General features: G+C 38.6%; 1 protein-coding gene across 2 annotated transcripts in view; it reads right to left on the bottom strand.

Annotated features, from left to right (window-relative positions):
• The window catches only part of LOC130366977 (V-type proton ATPase subunit S1-like), a 116,307-nt gene extending 106,295 nt beyond the window's left edge, over window positions 1-10,012 (bottom strand). Inside the window, exons 1-2 of one of the 2 annotated variants that reach the window (XM_056569364.1) lie at window positions 9,924-10,012; window positions 2,708-2,807 (exon numbers count right to left, since the gene is read on the bottom strand). In XM_056569364.1, coding sequence (XP_056425339.1) covers window positions 2,708-2,807; window positions 9,924-9,930 — 107 coding nt within the window. In that variant the 5' untranslated portion in view covers window positions 9,931-10,012. The remainder of the gene's footprint in view (window positions 1-2,707; window positions 2,808-9,923) is intronic. The other variant, XM_056569363.1, reaches the window with a different exon arrangement.
• Between the last annotated feature and the right edge of the window lie 4,306 nt (window positions 10,013-14,318).

Genomic DNA, 14,318 nt, shown 5'->3' with positions numbered 1-14,318 from the left:
TGTAGGTTAGTAGTTAGTTTCTTTCTGGCACTTGTTTAGTTAAGCAGGTGTATGGCCAGAATTGTAGGTTTATAATATACAATATAACTTATCCCATATCCGAAGGATAGGGGATGTTATAGGTCGCAGGGGGTCCGAGCGCTGGGGCCCCCCGGAATCTGCTGGACGGGGCCGCAGCAGTATGCTGGAAAGGGGGCGTTCCATCCCCGCATGATGCGGCGGCTGACACGCCCCCTCCATGTACCCCATAGAGATACATGGAGGGGGCGTGTCTGCCGCGGCTTTCTGCTGGGGACGAAACTTCACTTCCTGCAGACTGCCGCAGCCCCTTACAGGAGATCCTGAGGGGGCCCCAGCGCTCGGACCCCCCGCGATCTATATTTTTCCCCTATCCTTTGGATAGGGGATAAGTTATTTTGCGCTGGAATACTCCTTTAATGTAACCATTAAAGGTATGGTGGATCTATTTAATAAATGGCTCCAACAAATTTAGACAGATATTATGGACTTATAATGGGGTCTGTCGTGTCAGTGCTGATGACAACAAGAACAGTAATAAAGGACCCACTTTTTTGCCAGGAGTATATAACTATAGGATGCACAGGTAGTGGTCACACACAGGCCTTCGTGCCGAAATAGTGGCATAATAAATGGAGTCTTGGTGTATGCGAATGTAACCGGGCCTCGAGAGAAAGGGCACTTTGTCCAAATTCTCAGGAGAGAATCACTTTCAACTGTATCTATGCTAAGGACTGTGGTGGAGGGCAGAAAACCATTGTTTCCCTGCCCAGCCACTTACTTTTGAACGCAATTAATTGCTTTAGGCCTGCAGCTTATTAGAGCTTGGGAACATGCTAAGACTTCCATCATGTCAGCACAAACAGTGTGGTGATGACACTGCATTGCAACAGCCCATGGACAGTATATAGCAAGAAGATGATCCAGCTGCCTGACATGGGAATGTGGTTAAGTGGGAATCCGTTATTTTATTTTTATTGGCATAAGGGGCACTGTTAATAGGGATCGGGAGTGCAGAAAAAACATTACTAATGTTTTTAAGTGGGAGCACAAAGGGGAAACATTACTATATATGGGGGCTCAAATGTGGGGACCACGTTTTGATCAAAAAGAGCCTGCATTTTTTCACCAGAAGTGCTGCAGCAACTACTATTTGTATAATGTGTGAGGACACATGGGGAGGTATTACTGTGTATGGAGTCAAAAAGGGAGCATCATTTTTGTGTGGGGCCAGAGAAGAGCTTCATTACGGTGTGGCACTAAGAAGATTACTATTATTGTGAGAGGTCATAAAGTTATACCACTGGGCCCAATGGCCCCCCTTTCACACGAGAAGTTACTAGTATTAGAAATACTAGTAATAGGGTCTGTTACCAATTTTTCATTGGGGCCCAGGACATTGGGGTCTTCAAAAACACAAGAACCTTGATGGAATAGAACTTACATGAACAGAGCCATTGTAAGTGTATAAAATAAAGTCATTTTTCACATTGAATTCTTATAAAAGCTTGATTTAAATGGAAAAAACAGTTTATGTCTTTGTCCAGTGTTCTTTTAGCAGCCCAGTTCAGACTCATCGGAGGTACCACAGTAGCTGCTCATTTTGAATAATAAAGGCATGACTCACAAACATAAAATTATCAGAATAAGTTCTATTTCATTAGCTGAATTTCTGGAGAATGCTTATTGAAATGATTGTGACTGATTAGAGTTCACCTCCTGAAAAGAACCCCCTTCTGGTACAAAATGTTCTCCTCTTAAATGTGAACCTTAATTTACCACTGCACATAGCAGTGCGGAACAAGCTGAGTAACGAGAATAGCATTTATTATCTGCAACAACCGCAACAATAAACGTTGTGTGAATGGAGCAGTTTGCACAAAGAAGAGCCTTTACTAAAAGGCCTGAATATTCTTTATGTGCAAAATGAAATTAGGGATGTATCATCCATTACATGGGGAAGGCTTGATTAAACAATTGAAATTCAATTAAACATTCTTCAATTATTACAGTGATTCTCGACTGAGATGCATTCAGGCTTAAAGGGGTATTACCGTGGAAAACTTTTTTTTTTTATTAAAGCAACTGGTGCCAGAAAGTTAAACAGATTTGTAAATCACTTCTATTAAAAAAATCTTAATCCTTCCAGTACTTTTCCTGTGATGTACTGACCACAGTGCTCTCTGCTGACCTCTGCTGTCCATTTTAGGAACTGTCCAGAGAAGCATATGTTTGCTATTTTCTCCAGTTCCTAAAATGGACATCAGAGGTCAGCAGAGAGCACTGTGGTCAGGACATCATAGGAAATGCATGTCTTTTTTGCATTTCTCTTTAGTATACAGCCCCTAAAAAGTACTGGAAGGATTAAGATTTTTTAATAGAAGTGATTTACAAATCTGTTTAACTTTCTGGCACCAGTTGATTTAAAAAAAAAAGTTTTCCACGGTAGTACCCCTTTAACTACTTGTTGGCATGCTGTAAGACATACAGAACTAAATCTCCATTAAAGAATCATTTCATCGTGTAGAAATGGAAATGCAAGTGAATGATGACAGGAAAGAATGCTAAGGTAAACCTTACTTTTTTAGAACATACTTAAAAATGACTACTGGGATTGGGATAGCTCTGCGTTATACATTTACTAGATCTTTGATAAATCCTGCAATAATGCCCCCTCCAAAGTACTCACCGTTCAGTTGACCACAAAAAGACAGGTACATGACTTAAAGAGTTGACTCCTGAAGCACAGATAGAAAACAGGAGCAAAAGCCCAGATGGAAGCTGCATGTCTGCGAACAGAGAAGAACTGAGAATGATTCTACACTGCTAACTTAAAGTCTTCCACAAGAAGATAACTAGTAAAAAGCTGCAGCTACTGGTTAGCACCAAGACAGGGTGCCTGCTGTTTTGGGTAAACAAGAGGCCGCTTGTATATAGAGTAAATAGACCAGCCCTTGGTTTGTTTTGTCTTTCAGACTAAAGTAAAAGGCAACTAGTGCACATAAAATATTTTATAAAATACTATTTATCAATTGTTATTTTCTGACTTATTTCTAATTGAGGTTGCAAAATATTGGGCCTCATTTACTAACATGATTCCGACTCTTTTTGTCAGGTCGCAGGGACCATGTGACAGAATGTGCGACAGAAAAAACACGACAGAATCTGAATCACTCTGAGTGAAAATAAAAAACTACAAAATGGGCGTTTTTTTCCGGAAAAGGGGAGTGTTCCCTACATTTCAGCCAAAATCACTCATCTTTTCTGAAAATCACTCCAAAAATCATGTGAATTTTCTGGGAAGAAAACCCGACACTTTAAAGCATGTATAACATTTCAGAAAGTGGACTAAATTCTCTGGCTGTTTGTTCCTTTGCCTGCCTCGTCTTTTTGAAGCGATTCTTACTTGTAATTTAAAAAAAATTTTTTTTGCACAATTAAATTATTAAGCAACGTTTTAACTTTAGCGAGTCTTTTCAACACTTTTTTTTTTTGGACTTAAGCAATCCAAAAAAAAGTGTTGGAGATACCTTTTTGATTAAAATTTTGTAGGGTACCATTAAAAAAATTTAAAATTAAAAAGATACAGTAGTGATGGAAAAAATTGTATTTAACGAAATTTGTATTAATTTTTAAACAGGGATCAATTTATGTGGGCGGACAGGGCAATAAAAATGTAGACGACAATAATAAAAAATGTAGTGTGTGTGTGTGTTTTACCATACTACTCCCAGCGTGGAACACACTGTTCCCTGATGGGAGTAGTAGTACCAGTACTAATAGAGAGATCGCCTGTTGCAATCCTCCTGTATAATGTATAGATGCGGCGGCCGCTCTTCTATGGTCCCTGCACTGCCGTGTATATACACATATTCATATTTCCCACAGAGAGCTGTGATTGGTCAGATGGTTCCAGCCAATCACAGCCCTCCGTGGAAAATATGAATAGGTTTAAATATACTGTATAGTTCACTAGCGCTCAAATGGTTTGGGGAAAAGATGAATAAATATACGTAACTATGATTCTGATTGCCGTCTTGTATAATAATGGGTCTCTGTTTCCCATATAATAGTAAAAACGTAATAAATAAATAAATATACTGGTGCAACAGATATAGTTAAAATAATTATTATAATTTATTTGGTTACTTGTTTAAAAATGACACAAAATATTGCACCAGGTATTGGATCGTCCCTCTGTCAGTAACTGGATGTTGTATTCTTTTGCCACAGTTCCTGTATAGCCAAGAGAGTTATATATATATATATATATATATATATATATATATATATATATATATATATATATATATATATATATAAATTTATTAAATGCCAAAGAAAATATTTTATGGCTGTAAAAATATTTATAGAAGTAGGCTATACGCACCTATTACTGCTATGATGGTTTGTATGTGGTGAATTCCCCTGATAAAATCGTGGAGGAGGTAGTATGTGCAAATAAGGTGCAAATAAATGTAAATCGTTACCCCTAGCAACTAAGAAAAATGAACACCTGCCTTAATAGACAGATCGCAGCGGGTGTCAGAAGTTACACTTGCTGCGATCTGTCCATTAATGCAGGTGCTACAGCTCCCAGCATGGAGCAGAGTGTGCTCCATGTTGGGAGTATTAGTACTTGCAGTTAAGGAAAGATCACAGCGGGTATCACTACTGACTAGTGTTGGCTGCGAATATTCGCATTTCATTTTTATTGTGAATATCGCAAATTTGCAAAATTGCGAATATATTCGCTATATATTCGAAATTGCGAATATTCATTTTCCTGCATATGCGAATATTCGCATATGTGAATATTCGCGTGTGTGCATATTCGCATATGTGAATATTCACATATGCGAATATTCGTAAATGTGGGCCAATTAGAATGATGCAAATACACTTGTCAGCAAGTCAACAACATCCCTAGCAACCAATAGTAAATTTGCCCAATCCCTCACTGTTTTCTTCCTCGAATACGCAAATATTCACATATGCGAATATAACGAAAACGCGAAATTCACGAATATAGGACGAATATTCGTCTATATATTCACAAAATATCGCGAATTCTAATATGGCCAATGCCGCTCATCACTACTACTGACACCGCTGCGATCGTCCTATCTATTGCAGAGATGTGGAGCGGCTCTATACAGCGCTCGCATCTCTGCACTATACTCCGGCCAGTGATGTGAATAGAACATCACTCATTCATATTTCCCTCTGAGCTGTGATTGGCTGTCCCCATCCGGCCAATCACCACTCTGGGCAGAAAATATGAATGAGTGATGTGAATTTGTTGTATGGGGAGGGATGCTTCGGTCTTTTGCAGCGCTGTAGTCCTTCCTTTTGGAGCCCACTCTGATGTACCAGATCGTATATTTAGATCAAATCAGAGAAGTGCTGGAGTTTTGTTTCATTGTAACAAGCTGTTTGCAGATACATTTGTGCACAATGAGGAATGCGATCCCTGTCTGCGGATGCACTTGTGTACACTGGGGTTCGCGATCTCTTAAAGTCTGAACAAAGAGAAGACAGCTCCGGTTCAGATACATTCCGATGGGGTCTCCCTGGATCATGGTGAAGGTATATGTGGAAACCTTACAGGTTAGCCTGGTTTGGAACTGGCAGGTGTTCTGTTGATTCTTGTCTGCTGGAGTCTTTGCATTTTTGCAGCGCTGGAGACCCTCTAGTTCTGGCCCACCTTGCTGCGCATGATATCTCATTCATGATTCACACGATTAGTTATGTGGATCGCAATGGTATATTATAGAGAGTCAATTATTTAGATCTCCCATGTTTTTATTTGTATTTTTATGTAGTGCTAAAGACCTGGAGTTCAAGCCCACTTTCTGCAAAAGACCGAAGCATCCCCATACAACAACTTCACATGACTCATTAATATTTTCCGCCCAGAGTGGTGATTGGCCGGATGGTTTCAGCCAATCACCGCTCTGAGGGAAATATGAATGAGTGAGTGGCCAGAGTATAGTGCAGAGGTGCGAGTGCTGTATACAGCCGCTCCACATCTCTGCAATATATAGGACGATCGCAGCGGGATTCAGGAGTGATACCCGCTGTGATCTGTTCTTACCTGCAGGTACTACTACTCCCAACATGGAGCACCCTCTGCTCCATGCTGGGAGCTGTAGTAACTGCATTAAGAAACAGATCGCAGTGAGTGTAACTTCTGACACCTGTTGCAATCTGTCTATTAATGCAGGAACTACAGCTCTCAGCATGGAGCAGAGTGTGCTCCATGTTGGCAGTAGTAGTACCTGCAGTTAAGGAAAGATCACAGTGGATGTCACTACTGACACCCGCTTTGATCCTCCTGTATAATGTACAGATGTGGCCTGCCGCTCTTCTATGGTCTCCTTCACTGCAGTATATATACACCTATTCATATTTCCCACAGGGAGTTGTGAGTGGCTGGAACCATCTGGCCAATCACAGCTCTCTGCGGGAAATATGAATAGGTGTATATATACGGCCGTGCTGGGAACCATAGAAGAGAGGCCGGCTGAATCTATACATTATACAGGAGGATCAATTAGTACAGGTACTACTACTTCCATCATGGAACAGTGTGTTCCATGCTGGGCGTAGTAGTACAACCTAAAAAATGTAAAAAATAAAGAATAAAGTGAAAAACACACATACACACTACATTTTTATTATTGTCGGCTACATTTTTACATCCCCGCCCGCCCACATAAATTAATCCCAGTTTTAAAAATTAATAAAAATGTTGTTATAAAAAAAATATACATTTCGTTAGATACAGTTTTTTCCTTCACTACTGTATATTTTTTATTTTTGTTTTTTAATGGTACCCCACGAAATTTTATTAAAAAAGGTATCTCCATCACTTTTTTGGATTGCTAAAGTACAAAAAAGAATAAAAACCGCCGGCAAAAACGCCAAAGTTAAAACCTATATGTCGTTTTACTTGCCATTTTCCTCCCAAAAAAACAAGTAGAAACTTAGCCTTATGGATGCAACAGATTTTACCATGCGACAGAAAACCCTGCGACAGAAACTACCGTGCGACAGAACCATGCGCCAGAAATTACTGTGCAACAGAACTTTTCCCAGCGGAAAAAATTATCGGGAAAAGTGCGACAGATTGGTAAATAACAAGTTCAAAAAATGTAGAAACCACAAACCGACACTCCATTCTTAGTAAATGAGGCCCATTGTTAATTATCACTGTTTATTTTTAGGAATTTTATTTTTGTATTATAGAAAGATATATTACATAAAAAAGGCTAGTAATGTACCATGCTTAAAAATAAAATGCGCTGTAAAAAAATACTTTTTGTCAAGCTAGTGCAACCACTGTTTGATCTACTCCTAGTTTAGAAGTTTGGTACAGTTCTGGTAAATATATAAAATACGATGCAAACAATTTTCAAAGAAACAAAGAAAGCTGGCGACTCACCGAATCTTCTCAAAATCTTCTTTTATTTGCGCACAATACTCACATACAGATGACTGTTAGGGGGAGGCACACCGGGGGGTACAAAGGCTTTCTGTAACCCCCCCCCCCCGCGATGTGCCTCCCCCTAACAGTCATCTGTATGTGAGTATTGTGCGCAAATAAAAGAAGATTCGGTGAGTCGCCAGCTTTCTTTGTTTCTTTGAAAATTGTTTGCAACTCGTCTACTACGCTAGAGCACCACCATATCTCATAATGTGAACAGTACTCCTACTCCTGCAACCAGACATTCACTTATCACAGAGCAAGCAGTGCCGGTCTCATCTTGCTATCCTATATGGAATATGATGCAGATACCTTGTAATGTTATTTTCCTCACTGAAGGTTTAGTTATTTGTACTTGATAAGCCATGAGGGAAACACAGTAAACGTGGAACAAGATGCTCTGCTCAAATGAGACTAAAATTGAACTTTTTGGCCTCAAAAATGCTATGGCCGACATTTATCATTGTCTTTAGACAGTGTTTTGTGTCTACAAAAGGCACAAAAAGGCGCAAGCGGGGTTTATTTGCGCTTTTTTTTTAGCCTTTTTGTTTACACATTTCTGCTGATTTTGAGTTGCAATCCACTGATTTTGAGTTGCAATCCACTGATTTTGGCAATACACATGATATAGAAGGGATTTATGAACTGCACCTTTTTGTAAAAAGGCACAAAAAAGGCACAAAGCCACTGAAAAGTCTCTAAAACTACACCATCCCAAACTTAGCTCAGCTTTTTAGTGTAGGTGAAGAGAGAAATTTGAGAAAATGTGACCTGCACAAAATTTATCAAATGCTCTGTGAACATTTAATAAATTTGGTGCTCATACACATTATCAGCACACACAAAAAAAGGTGTAAAAAAAATGCTTCACTTACACTACAATGATAAATGTGGACCTATGTGTGGGGGAAACCCAACACTGCCCATCACCATGAGCAACACCATCCCTACAATGAAACATGGTGGTAGTTGCATCATGCTGTGGGGATGCTTCTCTTCAGCAGGTACAGGGAAACTGGTCAGAATTGATGAAAAGATGGATAGAGTTGAATACAGGGTAATCTCTAAAGAAAATTTGATGCAACCTGCAAAAGATTTGAGATTGGGCGAAGGTTTATTTTTCAGAAGGACAATGGTGGAATTCATAAAAACCTGTGCAAAGGAAATTGACCAGTTGCTTTTAGCAACCAATCAGATTGCTTCTATTAGTTTTCCGATGCATTTAAAAAAAAAATTTAAGAAGAAATCTGATTGGTTTACTTCTGGCTGACCAGGTGCTCAGGGCATGCAGGCGTCATGCAAGAGGAACAGCATAGGATCCAAAAAAGGAAAAAGTCCCAGCAATTTCAATTCAGGCACAGGAAAATATTTAAAATATAACAGCTTTATTTAAGTCATTTTACAAATATAGAGACACCACAAAAATATGAAAAGTCCTGATGTGTTTCAATAAAACACCTTTGTAAGGGCATAACAGATAACAAAATACACATCGAATAAATGGAAAATGTGCAAATGCATGGTCCCTCCCCCTCTATTGGAAAACCACCTATCATGTTAACCTGTTCCTTTTTATTTTTAACCCTTTACTTAATCCAAGTGTATAAAACTTTAAATGAGATACAAAAAGAGCAAAGCATACATATATATAAATCTGGAAAAATGGATCTACTAACTGGTTATCAAAATGGATCTACTAACTGGTTATCAAAATGGATCTAAAAACTGGTTATCAAAATGGATCTACTAACTGGTTATCAAAAATATTCCCATATTGTGTAAATACAATAAAATAATCATTGCAGTATGCTTGATATTATGATAGCAGAATTTCCAAACATATAAATTATACAAGTGAATAAAAGATAATAGCAATCACATTAATAAAACAACATAATATCCAATCTGTTATTTAATCCTAATGGAAATCTTGTGCCCAGTTTTACTATCCATAAGAATTTTCTTGCCAGCAACTTCTGTCGTGTAACATGTACAACAACTATTGTGTACCTGTAAAAAACAATGGGGGAGATTTATCAAAACCTGTCCAGAGGGAAAGTTGCTGAGTTACCCATAGCAACCAATCAGATCGCTTCTTTCATTTTTCAAAAGGCCTCTGAGAAATGAAAGAAGCGATCTGATTGGTTGCTATGGGCCACTCAGCAACTTTTCCTCTGGACAGGTTTTGATAAATCTCCCCCATTGTTTTACAGGTTGTACATGTTACACGATGAACTACATGATCTGATTCACAATTTATGTAGGATTTAATAGGGAAAACTTCATTTGTTGTGCAAGAAGAAACATATTGGGGGAGATCCAAGGACGCAGCTCATTTTCATCTTAAGGACGCAGTCCTTTTTTGCAAATCTGACCACGGTCACTTTATATATTAATTACTCTTGGATGATTTTACCTTTCATTCTAAATCAGAGACATTTATTTTCGTGATATATTCTACTTAAACATAGTGGTAAATTTTCATCATTACTTTCACAAAATTTCCTGAAAATGTAGAAAATGTATCATTTTTAGAACTTTGAAACTCTCTGCTTGAAAGGAAAATGGACATTCCAATAAATTCTATATTGATTCACAAATACAATAGGTCTACTTTTTGTTGGCATCATAAAGTTGACATGTTTTAAATTTTGAAGACATTAGAGGGCTTCAAAGTATAGCAGCAATTTTCAAAATGTTCCCAAAAAATTCAAAATCTGAATTTTTCAGGGACCAGTTAAGTTTGAAGTGGATTTGAGGGGCCTTTCTGTGAGAAATACACCATATATTACCCCATTATAAAAACTGCACCCCTCAAAGTATTCAAAATGACATTCAGAAAGTTTGTTAACCCTTTAAGTGTTTCACAGGAACAGCAGCAAAGTGGAGGAGAAAAATCTAAATCTCCATTTTTTTACACTAACATGTTCATATAGCCCAATTTTTTTCCTTTTTACAAGGGTTATAAGGAAAAAAAAAGCCAGCATAATTTGTAGCCCAATTTCTATCAAGTAAGGAAATACCTCATATGTTGACGTAAAGTGCTCGCAACTAGGCTCAAGAGGGAGAGAGCAACTGTGGTATTTTGGAGGGCAAATTTTACTTAAATGGTTTTTGGGGGGGCATGTTGCATTTCGGAAGCCCCATGGTGCCAGAACAGCAAAAAAAAAAAAAAATCCCCACATGGCATACTATTTGGGAAACTACACCCCTCAAGGAAAGTAACAAGGGGTATAGTGAGCAGGTGTTTGATAGGTTTGCGTTGAAATTGGACGTGAAAATGAATGGACCCCAAAACATGAAGCCCAATGGAAATACCCCATATGTGGATGTAAAGTGCTCTGCTGGCCCACTACAGGTCTCAGAACAGAAGGAGCGCCATTGGGCTTTTGGAGAATTTGGTTGGAATAGAAGTGGGGCCATGTGCGTTTACAAAGCCCCCATGGTGTCAGAACAGTGGACCTCCCCACATGTGACCCTAATTCAGAAACTACACCCCTCACGGATTGTAATAAGGGGTGCAATGAGCATTTAAACCCTACTGGCATTTGGAATTGCCGGAGATGGCTTTTCTATGAAGTCGTGTCTGAATATTGCCCTGAATTGGATCTGAAATAAAACGCACATCAAGAAAAACCATCTCTGTGGGGTGTTAACTAAAAATAAAAGTTTGTTTATCTGGGTTATTGTTAAAATATTGCACAAATATATTTAAAAATATAAAGGCAACACTTTAACAACACAATGCAACTCCAAGTCAATCACACTTCTGTGAAATCACACTGTCCACTCAGGAAGCAACACGGATTGACAATCAATTTCACATGTTGTTGTGCAAATGGAACAGACAACAGGTGGAAATTATAGGCAACTAGCAAGACACCCCCAATAAATGAGTGGTTCTGCAGGAGGTGACCACAGACCACTTCTCAGTTCCTATGCTTCCTGGCTGATGTTTTGGTCACTTTTGAATGCTGGCAGTGCATTCACTCTAGTGGTAGCATGAGACAGAGTCTACAACCCACACAAGTGGCTCAGGTAGTGCAGCTCATCCAGGATGGCACATCAATGTGAGCAAGAAGGCTGGTTTGCAGTGTCTGTCAGCGCAGTGTCCAGAGCATGGAGGCACTACCAGAAGACAGGCCAGTACATCAGGAGACGTGGAGGAGGCCGTAGGAGGGCAAAAACCCAGCAGCAGGACCGCTACCTCCACCTTTGTGCAAGGAGGAGCAGGAGGAGCACTGCCAGAGCCCTGCAAAATGACCTCCAGCAGAGCACAAATGTGCATGTGTCCACTCAAACGATCAGAAACAGACTCCAAAAGGGTGGTATGAGGGCCCGACATCCACAAAGGGGGGTGGGGGGGGGGGGGGGGTGGTGGTTTGTGCTTACAGCCCAACACCGTGCAGGATGTTTGGCATTTGCCAGAGAACACCAAGATTGGCAAATTCGCCACTGGAGCCCTGTGCTCTTCACAGATCAAAGCAGGTTCACACTGAGCACATGTGACAGTCTGCTGTTTCCTTTATGAGGTTCACAGATCTCAGTCTCTCAGTTTAATATCAGGATAGTTAAAGTCCCCCATTATTATCACATCCTTATGATTTGCTGCCTTGTTTATTTGCCTCAGTAATTGATCTTCTGCCTCTTCCATTATGTTTGGTGGCTTATAGCAAACCCCTGTCAGAATTTTTGTATTTTTTATCTCCACATATTTTTTCCCATAATGACTCCACATTATCTTTTCCCTCCCTTATATCTTACTTATAGTTATACATAAGGACTTGCTTTATCTGCATTCGTTATCTACTTATTTTCTTTAATCCTCACTTTTTCCTATTTTTGCATGACATTTTGAGGCTTCAGAACCAATTACCAGGTTTCAAGAGTTATTGTCTAAATAAACAACGGTTTTAACATACATTGGTCATCCTGGAATTGGTCATTGTAACTTGAGGGACCAATGTAATGTTTATATATACTATACTCTTGCGTATAATGTACCTACATACAGTATATTCATACTGTACCTTGGTATATGCACTTCACAAATTGATATGGATGCATGCATGGGCTAAGTTATATATGCACATATGTTTGCACTTTATCATGTATATCTAAAAGCAGTTCTATATTGCTGTAGTGTTATAATCTACATGTGCCTGGTGCAATAGTTGTAATCAGCACATTTAATTCAATGAATTTTGTAGTATGCATATCTACTCATATAAATAAAATTTAGGTGTTGAATCACAGAAATGGGACCAATACATTACAGGAGGGTCCACATCTATCAAATGTATTTTAAAAGGTTAAGCCAAGAAAACTATTCTGTTCCTCTGATCCATGCCAATATTAGAGAGAATAAAACGTAACTTTTATTATGCTTATAGATAAAAGTAGGACGGAAAATTAATAAACAACAAAAATCATACGCCAAAACTGTGTATTAACAAAAATAACCTTTGGAATATAGAAGTCCATCACCTAAAATAATTTATAATGGAGATAAGGAGGGAAAACAGCAGGGAGATGGGGGTAGAGAGATTGAGGAAAGGGTTGGAGTGCACTCTATATCTTAAGCCTCTTACCCCTCTGATCCTGCCTTTTTAGGGACCCATCTCCTTTACAGGGTCGCCACTGCCACAGTGCCAGTCTCTGACCTGTGATAAAGTGAGGTATAATCAAACAAACTCAAAGGACACTCAGTGCGGAAAAAAAATAAAATAAAATTAACAAATATATATATATATATATATATATATATATATATATATATATATATATATATAAAAGCAAAATCATCGGTAGTTGCAGTATCTTGTAATACCTTTTTTATTGGACAAGATAAAAAAGGTATTACAAGAAACTGCAACTACCGATGATTTTGCTTTTTGCATCACTGGACTAATACGGCTACTCCTAACTATATATATATATATATATATATATATATATATATATATGTTACGCACTTATTAGGGGAATAACAAATATGCCAGGGTCAGTGCATACCAGAAGACCCACAGAATGTACACACAGACTTCCACATGCTCATGTCAAAAGAGCATATGTGCTTAGTCAGTTCCAGGTTCTGATGCGTTTCCCCCATATGATAGTGACAGGTTCATCAGGGAACCAAACAGAGATAGGGTTGAAAAAAAAATCCAATATTGTGACAGTCTTTGCCCCACTCTCCTCTAGCCAGCACCACTATGCCCAACTCTGAACTGACCAACAGATTCTAATGATTTAGGGCAGAAGTAGATAATATGGTGTGTGTAGGTGTGGGTATTAGTAATGTGCAGAATAAACAATAATATCTCCTTATCGTCAACACACTCTATGCTTTATTGGTATAAGATATGCTATCTACCTCTAGAATATGCACACTATGTGAAAGAGGTATATATACATTTTGCAACCCTGTCACATTTTTTGGATAGTTTTTATTATCCCTTTCTCTGATGGGTTCCCTGATGAAGCAGTCATGGTCTTATGAAGGAAACACGTCGGAACCTGGAACTGACAAAGCACATATGAACTTTAGACATGAGGGACCAGGACACCATGGTTGAGGCCACCCAGTTTAGGACATGGCTCCCTTAAAAGGCAGTGTCAGAGGGGTGGGTGGCTGTTTTCCCTTCTTATAACGATTATTATTTTAGGTGGTGTTTTTCTATAAGCATAATACAAGATAATAATCTAGGTGTTTATACATATCTCTCTCACTATATATATATATATATATATATATACATATATATATATATATATCTCAAATTTTATGTGGGCAGAGTACAATAAATTA

Source organism: Hyla sarda, chromosome 4, assembly GCF_029499605.1.
Source record: "Hyla sarda isolate aHylSar1 chromosome 4, aHylSar1.hap1, whole genome shotgun sequence".
Lineage (NCBI taxonomy): Eukaryota > Metazoa > Chordata > Amphibia > Anura > Hylidae > Hyla > Hyla sarda.
This window is presented reverse-complemented; position numbering and strand designations above follow the sequence as displayed.